The 12,740-nt window shown below is 37.3% G+C and overlaps 2 protein-coding genes across 6 annotated transcripts in view; one reads left to right on the forward strand and one right to left on the reverse strand.

The window, feature by feature from the left end:
* Window positions 1–8,503, forward strand: part of CUL4A (cullin 4A) — a 34,450-nt gene extending 25,947 nt beyond the window's left edge. For 4 of the 5 annotated variants that reach the window (XM_058826324.1, XM_058826331.1, XM_058826347.1 and 1 more), the window contains 6 exons: window positions 241–348; window positions 1,565–1,678; window positions 2,606–2,711; window positions 5,459–5,631; window positions 6,487–6,639; window positions 6,919–8,503. In XM_058826324.1, coding sequence (XP_058682307.1) covers window positions 241–348; window positions 1,565–1,678; window positions 2,606–2,711; window positions 5,459–5,631; window positions 6,487–6,639; window positions 6,919–7,014 — 750 coding nt within the window. In that variant the 3' untranslated portion in view covers window positions 7,015–8,503. Of the gene's footprint in view, window positions 1–240; window positions 349–1,564; window positions 1,679–2,605; window positions 2,712–5,458; window positions 5,632–6,486; window positions 6,640–6,918 lie in introns of those variants that run through there. The other variant, XR_009276080.1, reaches the window with a different exon arrangement.
* A 114-nt stretch (window positions 8,504–8,617) lies between these two features.
* Window positions 8,618–12,740, reverse strand: part of ADPRHL1 (ADP-ribosylhydrolase like 1) — a 110,200-nt gene continuing 106,077 nt past the window's right edge. The window contains exon 9 of the transcript XR_009276062.1: window positions 8,618–10,279. The gene's annotated coding sequence lies outside the window, so the exon portion shown is untranslated. The remainder of the gene's footprint in view (window positions 10,280–12,740) is intronic.

Raw genomic sequence — 12,740 nt, forward strand, 5'->3', positions numbered from 1 at the left:
AGTGGTCTAGGATATTTCAAGGCATGTTGATCTTTTCTTTGTACTTCCAACCTCTTGCTTTGTTTTGGAAGTGGTCATTAGATAGTTACTCAAAATGCTGGTAGAGCATGTAACCAAGAATGTGGCCTGTAAGAGTTTTTCATTGTTATACTAATCCTAAATTTCTAATTTAAGTATATAAATTTTCTAATTTACTATGCAGGTAGTATACTTGAATAATTTTTGTCTCTTATATTTCAGTATATGCAGAACCAAAGTGATCCAGGAAATATAGACCTGACAGTAAATATATTAACTATGGGATACTGGCCAACTTACACACCTATGGAAGTCCACTTAAATTCAGAGGTTTGTGTTTGAACTATTTTTCTAAATGCACTTTACAGAATGGAATCATTATCACAGGTGCATTAATGCCCTTCATTCGATGTTTTTCTGCTAGATATTTAAGGGGTTGATAAAATTTTAAGGATTCCAGAATTGCAAAATATAAAATGTAGTGGATAAAATCCACTTTCTTCAGATGATTATTTCATTCAGTGTGGTTTTTTTTTTACCTGTATAGTAATATCATTGCCTTACTTAACACTGTGGTCAGTTACTTAAAAGTTTGCAATTGGTCAGTTCACCATAATTAGTCAATCTTTAACTACATTGGTTAGGCACTTTGAATTAGTCAATAGTTAAGTTATTGCACGTTCTTTTTTTCAAAGATCCTTTCTCTGTTCCCTGCAATGTGTCACACAAAACTAGCCCCTGCATTTAAGTAATATTTGCCTGAAAAATGATTGTTTCCTAGTTGAGAGATTTTTGCAAAGCTCCTCCAGTAGCAATTTAGGTTGAAATGTGTATTTGGAGTCCCTATTTCCTACAATACCTTGCTTGATCAGAGGTGTGGGAAGCACTACAGAGGCCAGAGGTGGTAATGAGGGTTCCCACTCAGTTTGGAAGGTATGGAAGCTCTTGTACTCTTCTTCCTGAAGTGTCTTTTCTTCCATGGCAGACTACTTTTGAAGCATCCAGCCTGAGCCCTCATTAAAATGGAGGGGTAGATCCTTCTTACTTGGAAGCAGGAGGGCATGAAGTAGTGGAATTGGACTGGAGTTGCATTCCATCCACAAACTACAGGAAGAACTTAAGAGCAGATGGTACTAGCCAGTGTAAAGGTGTGAGATGGATGTTTCTTGTCCCATGAGAGATGGATGCTTTTTGTCCCATGGCTGCTAGGTCAAATTCAAAGTCCGGGACATTGAATCTCTGATAATGAAACCATTATCTCTCTTGAGGTTTAAAACCTTTTACAGGAAGTTGATTTTACTATTACTTGAAACAAAACAAGCAAATTAACCCAAGGAAAATTCAGTTATCTTTGAATTGAGGCTTTCTTATGTGTATAATAGTACCAGCGTACTTGTGAGCAAAATTTTGCTCTTTGGATTAATATTTTACCACAAAAGAAGCCATTTTGAAACATGGTTGAGGAGAATAAAGAAATTACATGTGTGAAATCATTTGGCATCACTGCATTGATACAATGCTGGTGGTTTTTCTCTTCTCTTAACAGATGATAAAGCTTCAAGAGGTATTTAAAACCTTTTACCTGGGAAAACACAGTGGTCGAAAACTTCAGTGGCAGACAACTTTAGGGCATGCTGTTCTAAAGGCAGAATTTAAAGAAGTAAGTTTGCCTGCATAATACTTCACCTGTTAGGTTAAAATTTAAGTCAATTATTTGGAATCTAATCATGTGTTGTGTTTTTTATAAATCTAGTAACATTTTTGTGGCAGAACAATCACAATTCAATACTGTTATTTTGTACAGAAAGTAGGCTTTTTATTATTAAACTGAAATACTACTTAGATAACACAACAATGTGATACCTTTTGGTAATACTAATTTGATAGGAATTCTTGCTCATTCAAATAATTTAAGTTGTAATAAAGCAAGAAATTAAAGCGAGAAAAAGAACACAGTATTTTTTGTCTTTAATTTGGAATTGTTTTGATTGTAGAAATCCTGGTGATGCTCTTAGTACGCTTGACATACATAAAGTGTCTGAAGGGGTGTTAGTCATGTGATGGTTGTGGTTAAAATTTAAATGCTTGTTGAATTATTTAACTGTTAAATAATTGTACTGTTTTTTCATGTAGTTTTGTTTTGTCTTATGCAGTATCTTGCCTTGTAATAGTGTAGCTTCACTGAGCCACAGCAAAGACATAAAAACCCTTGAATTCTTTTACTAACTCGTTGTGAATATTGACTTAACTATGGACAAATTGGCTATTGATGGAGGCAACACCAAAATTGTTTATATTGTAATTAAAATGAAGTGAAGGATGTGAAGTAGATACCAGGCCATTCTAATGACCTTCTGCTGTGTATTGTATTGTTACTGTTAGAGGAGCAAGAAAAAGAGGTTTTACAAATTTCCTGTTTCTCCAATACCACATTCAGGCAGATTTTTCTGTGTGCCAAGCATTCTAAAATGCATATCCATTCTTCTAGAAATAAAAAAATGAATGTATACTTTCTGTAACTGTCAAATGTAGGGGGTACAATAGAAAATTCTCTGAATATTGCTGTTATTTGTTTTTTCTCTTTTAGGGGAAGAAGGAGTTTCAAGTATCCCTCTTTCAGACATTAGTATTACTTATGTTTAATGAAGGAGATGAATTCAGTTTTGAAGAAATTAAAATGGCTACTGGTGTAGGTAGGAAGAATACTTTGATTCTTAAATTTATTCATCAAGTGATCAGCAATTGTGATTTGGTGTGTGAAGGCCTAATTTTAAGAAATTTGTCACAACCATTAGGACAAACTTTGTGCCAGTAGCATACACACACCAAAAGAGATGAGGAAAACACAGTGCACGTATTTCTTAGTGTATTTTCTTGGCGTCTAAAATGGATGCTTTATGAAATTATTTTTAAGAGCTGTGTCATGTGGTACTACTAACAACCTATTAGATTTACAAAATGTATCACTGCAATTCCTAAAATTTAAGTGGTGATAAAGACTGTTGTGTGTTGTTGTGTATTTTTGCTCCCTTTCAGTTTCACATACTATATTTTGAAAATGATCTGTTGTAGAATGTCATTTGGGGGTGTTTTAAGAGAGTATTTTCAGTTGAATTGTTCTGTGAGCTCACTAAAACACTGTCATCATTACTCTCTGCAAGTTTTGCATCAATCAGCAGCTTATACCCAGTAGTCCTTTACATGTTGAAACTTAGGATCAACCTAATACAGCAGTATCTGACAGAGTATTTGAGCCCTTACAAGTACTAAAATATTGTAATATATTTACTAAAAGACGGTAAAATGAGGATACCAAGAATCCTTGCAGTTCAGAATGATGTATTACAGAAGGAAGTACAGCATGGGTGCTCCATTGTCTCAGTGTTGGTGTTTCAAGTTACTTAGTTGTCCTCTCCCTTAATGGTAAAGGGAGCTGAAGAAAATCCATGCCAGTGATAATAATAATCAGGATTGTCTGGAGAGGCTCATTAGGTTGGAGTACAATATTTACAGAACAAACACAGGTTCATGCAAGCCTCATCCAGGTCCTGTTTTTGCATCTTGGATTGTTGTCCTGCTGTCTCATCTTGGATTGCTCTCCCTTGGAGCTTGCATTGTGGCTACCTGACAGCAACAGCTAAAATCTGGTGCGTGGAAATCCATTACATATAGCACAAAATAAGGAATTCATTTTAAGGCAGGTGGCTGGAATTGGTAGTTAGGAGCCACCTATATGTCATTGCACTGAGCACCATGCCTGTATTTCTCTCCCCTTTGGAGAAGTGGTATAGAAATTAGGTAGTAAAGACAGTTCATGGTCCACAGGGTTCCTGTGAGGCGTGGATGAATAGCACAGAGTCAGGGAATGGCTTGGGTTGTAGTTCCTGCCCTCTGCCCTGGGCAGGGACACCTTCCACTAAACCAGGTTGCTCAGAGCTCCATCCAGCCTGGTCTTGAACACTTCCAGGCAAAGGGCATCCAGAACAACCTGTTCTAGTGCCTTGCCACCCTCACAATAAAGAATTTCTTCCTAATACCTAGTATATTCTGTTTCAGTTTGAAGCCATTCCCCCTTGTCATGTCACTACATGGTCTTGTAAATTTTCTTTTAGGGATTTTTTCATGTGGGGATTAACTGGCCATGATTGGAACTGTTACAATAAATTATCAGTCTCTTTAATGAGATTGTCCCTGGAACATAGGAGAGTGAGAAGATGGATAAACTTACTCAGAGAAAGAATGGTCACCTTCTTTCTAATTGTGCTGCTTTGAGATGTGTTATCCAAATATATTCTCTCCTTTTAATTGCCTTATTATCAAGGAAGCCTCTAGGAGCTGTAGTTTTTATTTCAGGGATTGATAGGTAATTGTGAATTCCTTCCCTCTGGCATATTCTAACCTGTGACTTCACATGCAAAGTTCCAGAGTCTTTTAACAGCAGCCTTGTATTTGGATAAAACAGAGTTTGACAATCTGCATTTACTGAGACTGAAACACAGAAAATGTCTCAAATGTCATAAATACCTGTTCAGCCCACATTGTTTAAAAGGTTCTTTTTAGAAATCATAGAACAGTTGGAATTGTAAAAGATGGAAAAGGTTGCTCTGTGCAAGAGCTTAAGTATTTTTAAAATAGCAATAGTGTTAATTTTTTACTCAGCTGTACTTCAGCACTAGATTGCAAAACTTTTCTTTCAGTTTTTAAACTAAAACTCTGTTCAGGAGATCCAACACATTTAATGATAATTTTATACTGTGAATAAAGTATTCTGGAGACTGCAGAGCATGTTTCAAAGCAAAATATTGATACAAGACTTTGCAACATAATTAGAATGTTTAAGTCTTCATTTTACCTTCTTGTCTAAATGCTTTTAGCCTTAAATATTACTAGATAAATTTTTTCTCACACACTTGTCTACTACTTTCCTGTTTTGGGGGAAGTTTGACTATAATAGCTGTCAGCTCTACCCTCCCACAAAACATCTTCCTGTCAATTTAAATTTCTTTATTTTTATTCTATTAGATTTTTTTGCTGTGTGACAAAAACCCTGATCAAATCTTACAATAGGTGGCTTTGAGTTTCTTGTCATACACTGACTTTTTGTTTTCCAAAGTCCTGTTACTACCACGTAAAACTAAAGCAATAAAACTAAGTTTGTGTTCATGTGAAATCTTTTCTGAAACTGTTTTGGATGGAAAACTCAGATGAGCCTAAATCTTTCTTTCTGATATATATAATCCTGTGCATGCTCTCAGCATTTAACCTATGAAAGATAAAACCAAGTTTGAAGGCTGTGAGCTACTTCCTAATTGGAACTTAGTTGGAAGAAAGTATTAACATAAAAAAAACTAGCTTTTAAATTTATTTCTAGATTAATCACATAAAGCTCTTGATGTTAATGTTTTGTTCTGATTTCTCTCATATTTGAACTCCTTCACAGAGGACAGTGAATTAAGAAGAACCTTGCAGTCTTTAGCTTGTGGAAAAGCACGAGTATTGATTAAAAATCCAAAGGGCAAGGATGTAGAAGATGGAGACAAATTCATCTTTAATGATGATTTCAAGCATAAATTGTTTAGAATAAAGATCAACCAGATTCAAATGAAAGAAACAGTACGTACTTTTTGCATTCATTCCGTTTATGTATTAACTGTTTATCTACAGATCCCATATGGATTTGTATTTTTTGCATATAAAGAAATGAATATTTAATTTCAGAGGATATTTAAATTTTTTGAGTAGTCAAGATGACTCAAAGAGGCAATAAAGATTTTAAAATCACTGAACTTGAATGCAACTTAGGTTGCTTCCTGTGGTTGCAAATTTAAATGCCTATATATTAAACTGAAAGGATCTTGTAGACATTTCAGCCCATCTTAGAAGTTTCTGTGGTATTGCTGAAGTGTTTGTACTATATTGAACTCGGGAATCAAATGTCACCATGCCACTTCTATATTTAGCAGGTAAGAGCGCTATAAAATCAGGGCTGTTCCCTTACTCTGCAGTGAAAACAAACCTTTTTTTGTTGTATCTGAATCCCCATTCTTGACACATTCTAATTAACATTTGTTTGTTTCTTTTTTGCCTTTGCATATTAAATTCCAGGAAGTCAAACTGGAGTTCAACACAAAATGCTGCTGTATTTGGGCTGTCAAAGTGTTGTGTTCTTTGAGAAATCTGAAGGGAACTTCTAAGATTTAGTTTAGTTTATCAAATAATGTAAAAAAATAAGGCACATTTTTTTTCCTTCACATTATCCTTAATTTTCTCTTTTTACTTGCTTTAGCAGTACACTTCAGAAAACACTTAGCAATTAGAATGCAGTAATGCGTGCATCTGTCTCAAGGATTAGAGTGCATGAGTTTCCTTTTATTGTGAAGGTTAGCTATAGAGATATAATTAATAAAAAGTAGCAACAGAGGATGATATGATGTTGTGATGATATTGTGGTGTTGTGTTGTTCTTTAGGCTGAGGAACAGGTCAGCACAACTGAAAGAGTATTTCAGGACAGGCAATATCAGATTGATGCTGCTATTGTACGAATAATGAAGATGAGGAAGACTCTTGGTCATAATCTTCTTGTTTCTGAATTGTATAATCAACTGAAATTTCCTGTGAAGGTAACTTACATTTTTGTTTGTCAAACCATCCTAGATTTATGTAAATATATGTAATATATGTTTCTATTCAGCTTGTCTGTAAGAGCAAGAAATGAGAAATACCATAGAATTAAACTCAAAGATTAAGGTATTGTGTGGACAGAAATAAGTTGGAGTAGCAGTACTACATCACTTATATACTATGGTGCATTTCATATGTAGCTTTTAGCAGTATTTTTTATTTTTAAATATGTTTGCCTGTATGTTACTCTTATACTAATCTCTTTTTTCTTCTTGTAGCCTGGAGATTTGAAAAAGAGAATTGAATCTCTCATTGACAGAGACTATATGGAGAGAGACAAAGACAACCCCAATCAGTATCACTATGTTGCATAAAGGCAAAGAAATAGTTTTATTTAAAAAAATTAAAAAACTAAAAAATAAAAACCAAAATCATCCACATATATCTTCAGGACACCAAATACCTATGCTGTTCCAGACTTTCCTTTTTGCAGATTTCAGGTTGATATATATTATTCAACCAGCTGCATGCACTGCTGTGGAAAAGAAAAATGACATGTTAATTGATCACCTTTGTCAAGACTTCTTACTAATTTTAAATGTCCTGGGGTTTTTTTCCCCCTCTAGTTAATCTTTTGTTCTCCTGGGTTCTTCAAAATTTAGTTTTACAGTTTTGTTTAAAAATGTCATTGAAGTTGGATGGAAAGGTAAAATGACCTGAGAAATATTTCTGTCACGGATGCAAGTCTGGTTTCTTCATTTAGGTGTTTCTGCATCCATAAAGTCCCTAAATGCTGCATTCTTTAGCTACAGTGACAACTTGGGTAACTTTTTAAAAACCTTTCATTCATGAACATGTATGTACAAGTAGTGTTGTTGAAATACACTGAAGTTTTGCACCATGAAAACCCTTAAACTTGTGTTCAGTTAATTTTCTTTCAAGTTATTACAAACTTCAGTCTGGTTTGGATAAATCAGGTTTTGAAGTGAGATTCTTGAAGTGCCAAGAGGACAACTGCATTGATGTGTGTACTGAGCTGTTGGATTATTTAGCTAAAATATGGATTGTTCTATTATTACTACTTCTGCTGGCTTGGGTGGCAAAGATTAGATCTGAGTCAGAGGCCCTACCTCATTTTAGGGCAGCAGGTGTATTTCACTGTTTCCGTAATTGCCGTAACATTTAGTTCTGCCTTGAAAATAACATCCAGGGAACCTACTTTACAGCGTGCTCCACTTTGAGAAAACAAAACCTTTTTTTAGAAAAAATACTTTTATGGTCTCAATATTGGGAAAGCATAGCTTTTTGTTTTGAAAGACTAAGGATTTTGTGATAATATTGTTACATATTGTACATATGTAAGTTGATTCGAATTAAAGAGTGAAAGACACTGTAGATCTGTTAGGTAACTGTAACTATAAGGAAGACACCTTTTCTGGTAATACTTGCAAGACTGCTTACTTTCCTGATTTATCTACTGGCATGTTTAATTCTGAAAAAGTGCTACCAAAGGAGTTTTGATCACTACATAAATAGTAATTTAACTGAGCAATATTTTCTTGAGAGGTACCTTGCAAGTTTATGTAACATATGGGGTTTGTGCATCAATTAAAAGGCTACTTCTTAAAGTAAACAATGCTATGAGGTGACAACTTGTGGATCTACATATTAAAAGTCTTTATTCTGTCATCTGGTGTCATTAATTGTATTGCATTCTGAATTATTTTTGTTCCCTTTGTGTTTAGAAACTAAACACATTTAGTTTATTGTATTTAAAGCATATTTAATATTATAATTTAATGTAGACCTATTTTAATATTGGAATCTTCAGTTAATGCAAATAAAATCTTTGATGCATATTAATTTCTTAGCCTTTGTGAGAATGTGGCACTTCTGTTTATTTTTCAGTTGTTATTTTTTTAGTGTTAGTTATACCATTCACTTTGTAGTTCACTTTTTATGTATATGGTAAGATGGATCTCATTGGTTTCCAGACTTCTAAACCAGAAAGGAATGTGTGCCTCACAGAAAGGTAATGGCCAGAGAGGCTTTATCCACACTGAAAGCTGTAGTGTGCAGTAGCTGTTAGGAAGCAGTGCGAATGTACTGCCTGTCCCTTCTCAACCCAGATGTTCTGGTTCAGTAATTTTAAACAATAGCTTAAAGCAGTGGTGTTATCCTGAAGATGACTAAAATGGTTTTGCTTCAAGAAGCAGTGTTAATTAAAAGTGCTGAGATGTGCAGTTTTTCTTAATTGCCACAGACTAAGAACTCTTTGGCCATATTATTCTGGTCTAGCAATTAAAATTAGTTGTTCCACAGCAATGGATATTATGAAGCCTGTCTTTCTGTGCTGGATGCCCTTGGTCTCCAACTGTATCATCCCCTCCAAATAACCTCAAGCATCTGTACTTAGAGGGGCTCTCCTTGGTTCTGCCTTTCTGTTTGTGCGAGTGTGGGTTTTGTTCCTCGTCCAGCTGCTGATCTGTACCCATCCCCTTACCACCCTGAACATACAGAGAATGTCATGATCCCTGAAGACTTCTACTCTTCCAGACTGGTCTGCAAGTGAGTTCAGAGGTTCAAAAGCTTTGGGAGAGGCTGATAGACTCAGGTAATTGTGACTCTTTCTCAAGTCTTTGTCTTTGTTTCCCTCAAATTTTTCTTACTGGGATTTTTTATGTGCTGAACCAGACAGGTAAGCAGTTACTTCATGAGTCAGCATGGAAACCACTTCTCCATAGTGAAATAGCTGCAGTTGATTGCTTTTCAGTAGCTGGTGATAGAATTTGGCTGAGCAGCCTGCCTCAGTCACTTGGTTCTTTGGAGTCACATTGCCTGAGTGTACCTGTACCCATAGGGCACAGGTTGTTAAACATTTATTCCTGGAAGATCACCCAGTGTTGAAGATGCTGGGCAGTAGCAAGGTAACAGATGTCCTCTATAGAGCATCTATGTTCAGGTATGTCTGGGAAACCTGGATCTTGGCAATTCAATGTCCTTAGAACAAACTGTATAGCAGCTTCTATGGAATGATAAAAATAACAGCAGGAGCCTGGATACAGATAGGGGCTCATTTAAAAAGCAGTTTTCCTAAATGTGACCTGCTGTTAGCTAGCCCAACATTTCTTCAGGGAAAGCAAGTGTGAGAATGTAGGCTGGGGGCGGACTTAAAGGTGCTTCCCAAGTCTGGCAGGTACAGCTCTCCTTAACCAGCCAAGAGCCTCCTTTCTGCTCTCTCCTTGGGTCTTCTTAGTTCTGTATTTTAGCTTCCCCTGGACTCCTTTATCTGAACCTCAGTTTATCATTTAACTCTCTTGATTTGCTGCAGCTTTTTTCATCTTTTCTTTGTGCTATACATCTTTGAAAAAAAAAAAAACTACACCCTTTTCAGGTAACTTCAATGTCTCAATTTATGCAGACCTACCTGTGCACTGCTCCAGGAAGGGCCACTGGATGCCTGGAAAGCTGCCTGGTAGAAAAGGACCTGGGGGTGCTGGTTTGACAGTGGCTGAACATGAGGCAGCAGTGCCCAGCTGCCCAAGAAGGCCAATGGCACCTGTCCTGTATCAGCAATAGTGTGGGCAGCAGGAGCAGGGCAGTGATTGCCCCCTGTACTCAGCACTGGGGAGGCCACACCTCAAATCCTGTGTTCAGTTCTGGGCCCCTCATTACAAGACACTGAGGGGCAGGAGAGTGTCGAGAGAAGGGCAGTGGAGCTGGTGAAGGGCTGGAGCACAAGTCCTATGCGAAGCAGCTCAAGGAGCTGGAGTTGTTAAGGCTGGAAAAAAGAAGGCCTGAGGAGGGAGCCTTATTGCTCTAACTGCCTGAAAGGAGACTGTAGCCAGGTGGAGGTCTCTTTTCCCAGATAACAAGTGACAGGATGAGAGGAAAAGAACTAAAGCTGTGCCAGAGGAGGTTTAGATAAGATATTAGCAAAAATTTCTTTACTGAAAGGGTTGTCAATCACTGGATCAAGCTGTCCAGGGAAGTGATGAAGTCACTATCCCTGCAGGTATTTAAAAGACCTATAGATGTAGAGCTTAGGGATACAGTTTGGTGGTAGGCTAGGCAGTGCTGGCTTACCAGTTGAACTCAGTGATGTTTGAGGTCTTTTCCAACCTAAATGGTTCCTTTCTGTTTGTAGGTTTATTATCTTTGGCAGGTATGTTCAGGAGCGTGGACTCTATACCATGAACCATGGTATAGAACCATAAACAATGAACTCATTTAACCATTCCTAGCAAATCTCTTCAGAAAGGAAATAACCATGTGATGTCAGGTAATCCTCAGCAACTGGCTATGGGAAATTAGGGTCATGTTTTCTGGAAGTTCTTTACTGGTAAAAATTCCTAGCCTTGTACTCTGTCTCCCTTGCTTTGTACTCTACCTTGACCTCACAGGACAGCTTTTACTGTAGTAATGGGTGCTACATCTCCTGCCTGTTACCCATGAGTGGCCCATTCTGCATCTATGGCTCTGAAGAAAGGCCAGGGAGTGCATCATGGTTCGTATCTGGGCCTGTGAGCATGCTGGTTCGCCAGCAGCTCTGTCAGATGAAATGTGTAGGGGCTGGGCATGGATGGACTACATTTTGTTTCCCTCAGTGACAGCTCAAATTTAGACCACCAGGCTATGTATATAGCAGCTTTTACAGAAGCTGTAACTGTTTGTTTATGTCTTACCCTGCTATCACATTTGATTGATATCAGCCAACAAGTTACCAAACAGTAGGGCTGATGGCCAAGATGGTTGTGCAAGACTTGATGCATTCATCTAACACCCTGGTAATACTTGTACTGAAAGGAGGTGGAAATTGGTATGGTGCCATCTCCATTAATAAATGGCACCATTAATAAAGGCCAAGTGAGCCAATGATCCACAGCATGGATCCAACATCATTCTGTGCTGGCAACCTTATGTTCTTTATTTACCAAATTTTACCACAATATTGTTGCTTTATGCAACTTATACATATATGTGTGTGTGTATGTATATATATATATAGTGATCATTTTTTTAGTAGCAATCCAAGCATCTGTCATTTTTCCATTGATAGACACCTACTGACTTTCCAGTAGAGAGGCAGAATATTGCACACCAAGTTTAAACCTGACCTTGGGCCTCCGTCTCCACTTGTCTTGTGGCAGACTTTGTGTTCCACAGACCTTCCACCACTCCCAGTGCAGCTTCCAAAAACAGTGATCCATAATGAAAACAACCCATGTCCCACCTCCATTACCCTCAACTCCTCTGCAGATGAGTCATTCAAACACTTGACCAGAGCTGTTCATTATGTCCTTTTTCTAACCAACTTCTGCTTTTAGCAATGCATGGCAAGGATAAAGATTGCTAGAAGTGTTCCAGGGAAAAAACAAACTAAAATAATACATTACTGTGTCGAAAAGTGTGCAGATAAAAATGCAGCATTAGTAAAGAAATACGTGTTTATAGCAATAGCATTGAAAATGAAAGGTAGATCCCCATGCCACCCTAAGGAGCAACTAAACTTATCCAGGATGTTTTGGGGAAACAGGAAGTGTGAGTGAACTGAGACAAAGAGCAAGGAAAGGTCAAGTTCACAGCAGCTGAACTTGACTTTAGCAGCTGGGAGTAGATAAATTGCATTTCAAATGGGTTCAGAGTAAAAATGTATAAAGGCAGCTTGGGAGCAGAAATCGTTCTGCCTCAGAGATGATTAATCTGGAGCAGCCTGTAATGAGGAGAGGGACTCTATGACAGTCATTGTGAGAAAGCAAAGGCACACCGCTCCTGGCACACATTCCAGTCGTACTAGAAACAGGATTTCAGGAGCAAGATACATGCTTCTGAGGTTTCAGATGAAGTAAGTGTATCCCTAACAGTGTGGGTAAGAGAGAGCATTGGATTACAGAGTGATCAAATGACCTGGGCTGTCCATCTCCATTACATCTGAGAATGTTTACAAATTAACTTCATCTTTCTTTTCTGGTTTTCTCAAAAAAAAAAAGTATTCTTTAAAAGCTATCAGACATCTGTGTCTGATATCAGAACATATCAGAAGCTATGTGAAATTGTAATTTTTACCCATGTAAACGCACGCCATTAGCAGTCCCTGTTT

Source organism: Poecile atricapillus, chromosome 1 (assembly GCF_030490865.1).
Source record: "Poecile atricapillus isolate bPoeAtr1 chromosome 1, bPoeAtr1.hap1, whole genome shotgun sequence".
Classification (NCBI taxonomy): domain Eukaryota; kingdom Metazoa; phylum Chordata; class Aves; order Passeriformes; family Paridae; genus Poecile; species Poecile atricapillus.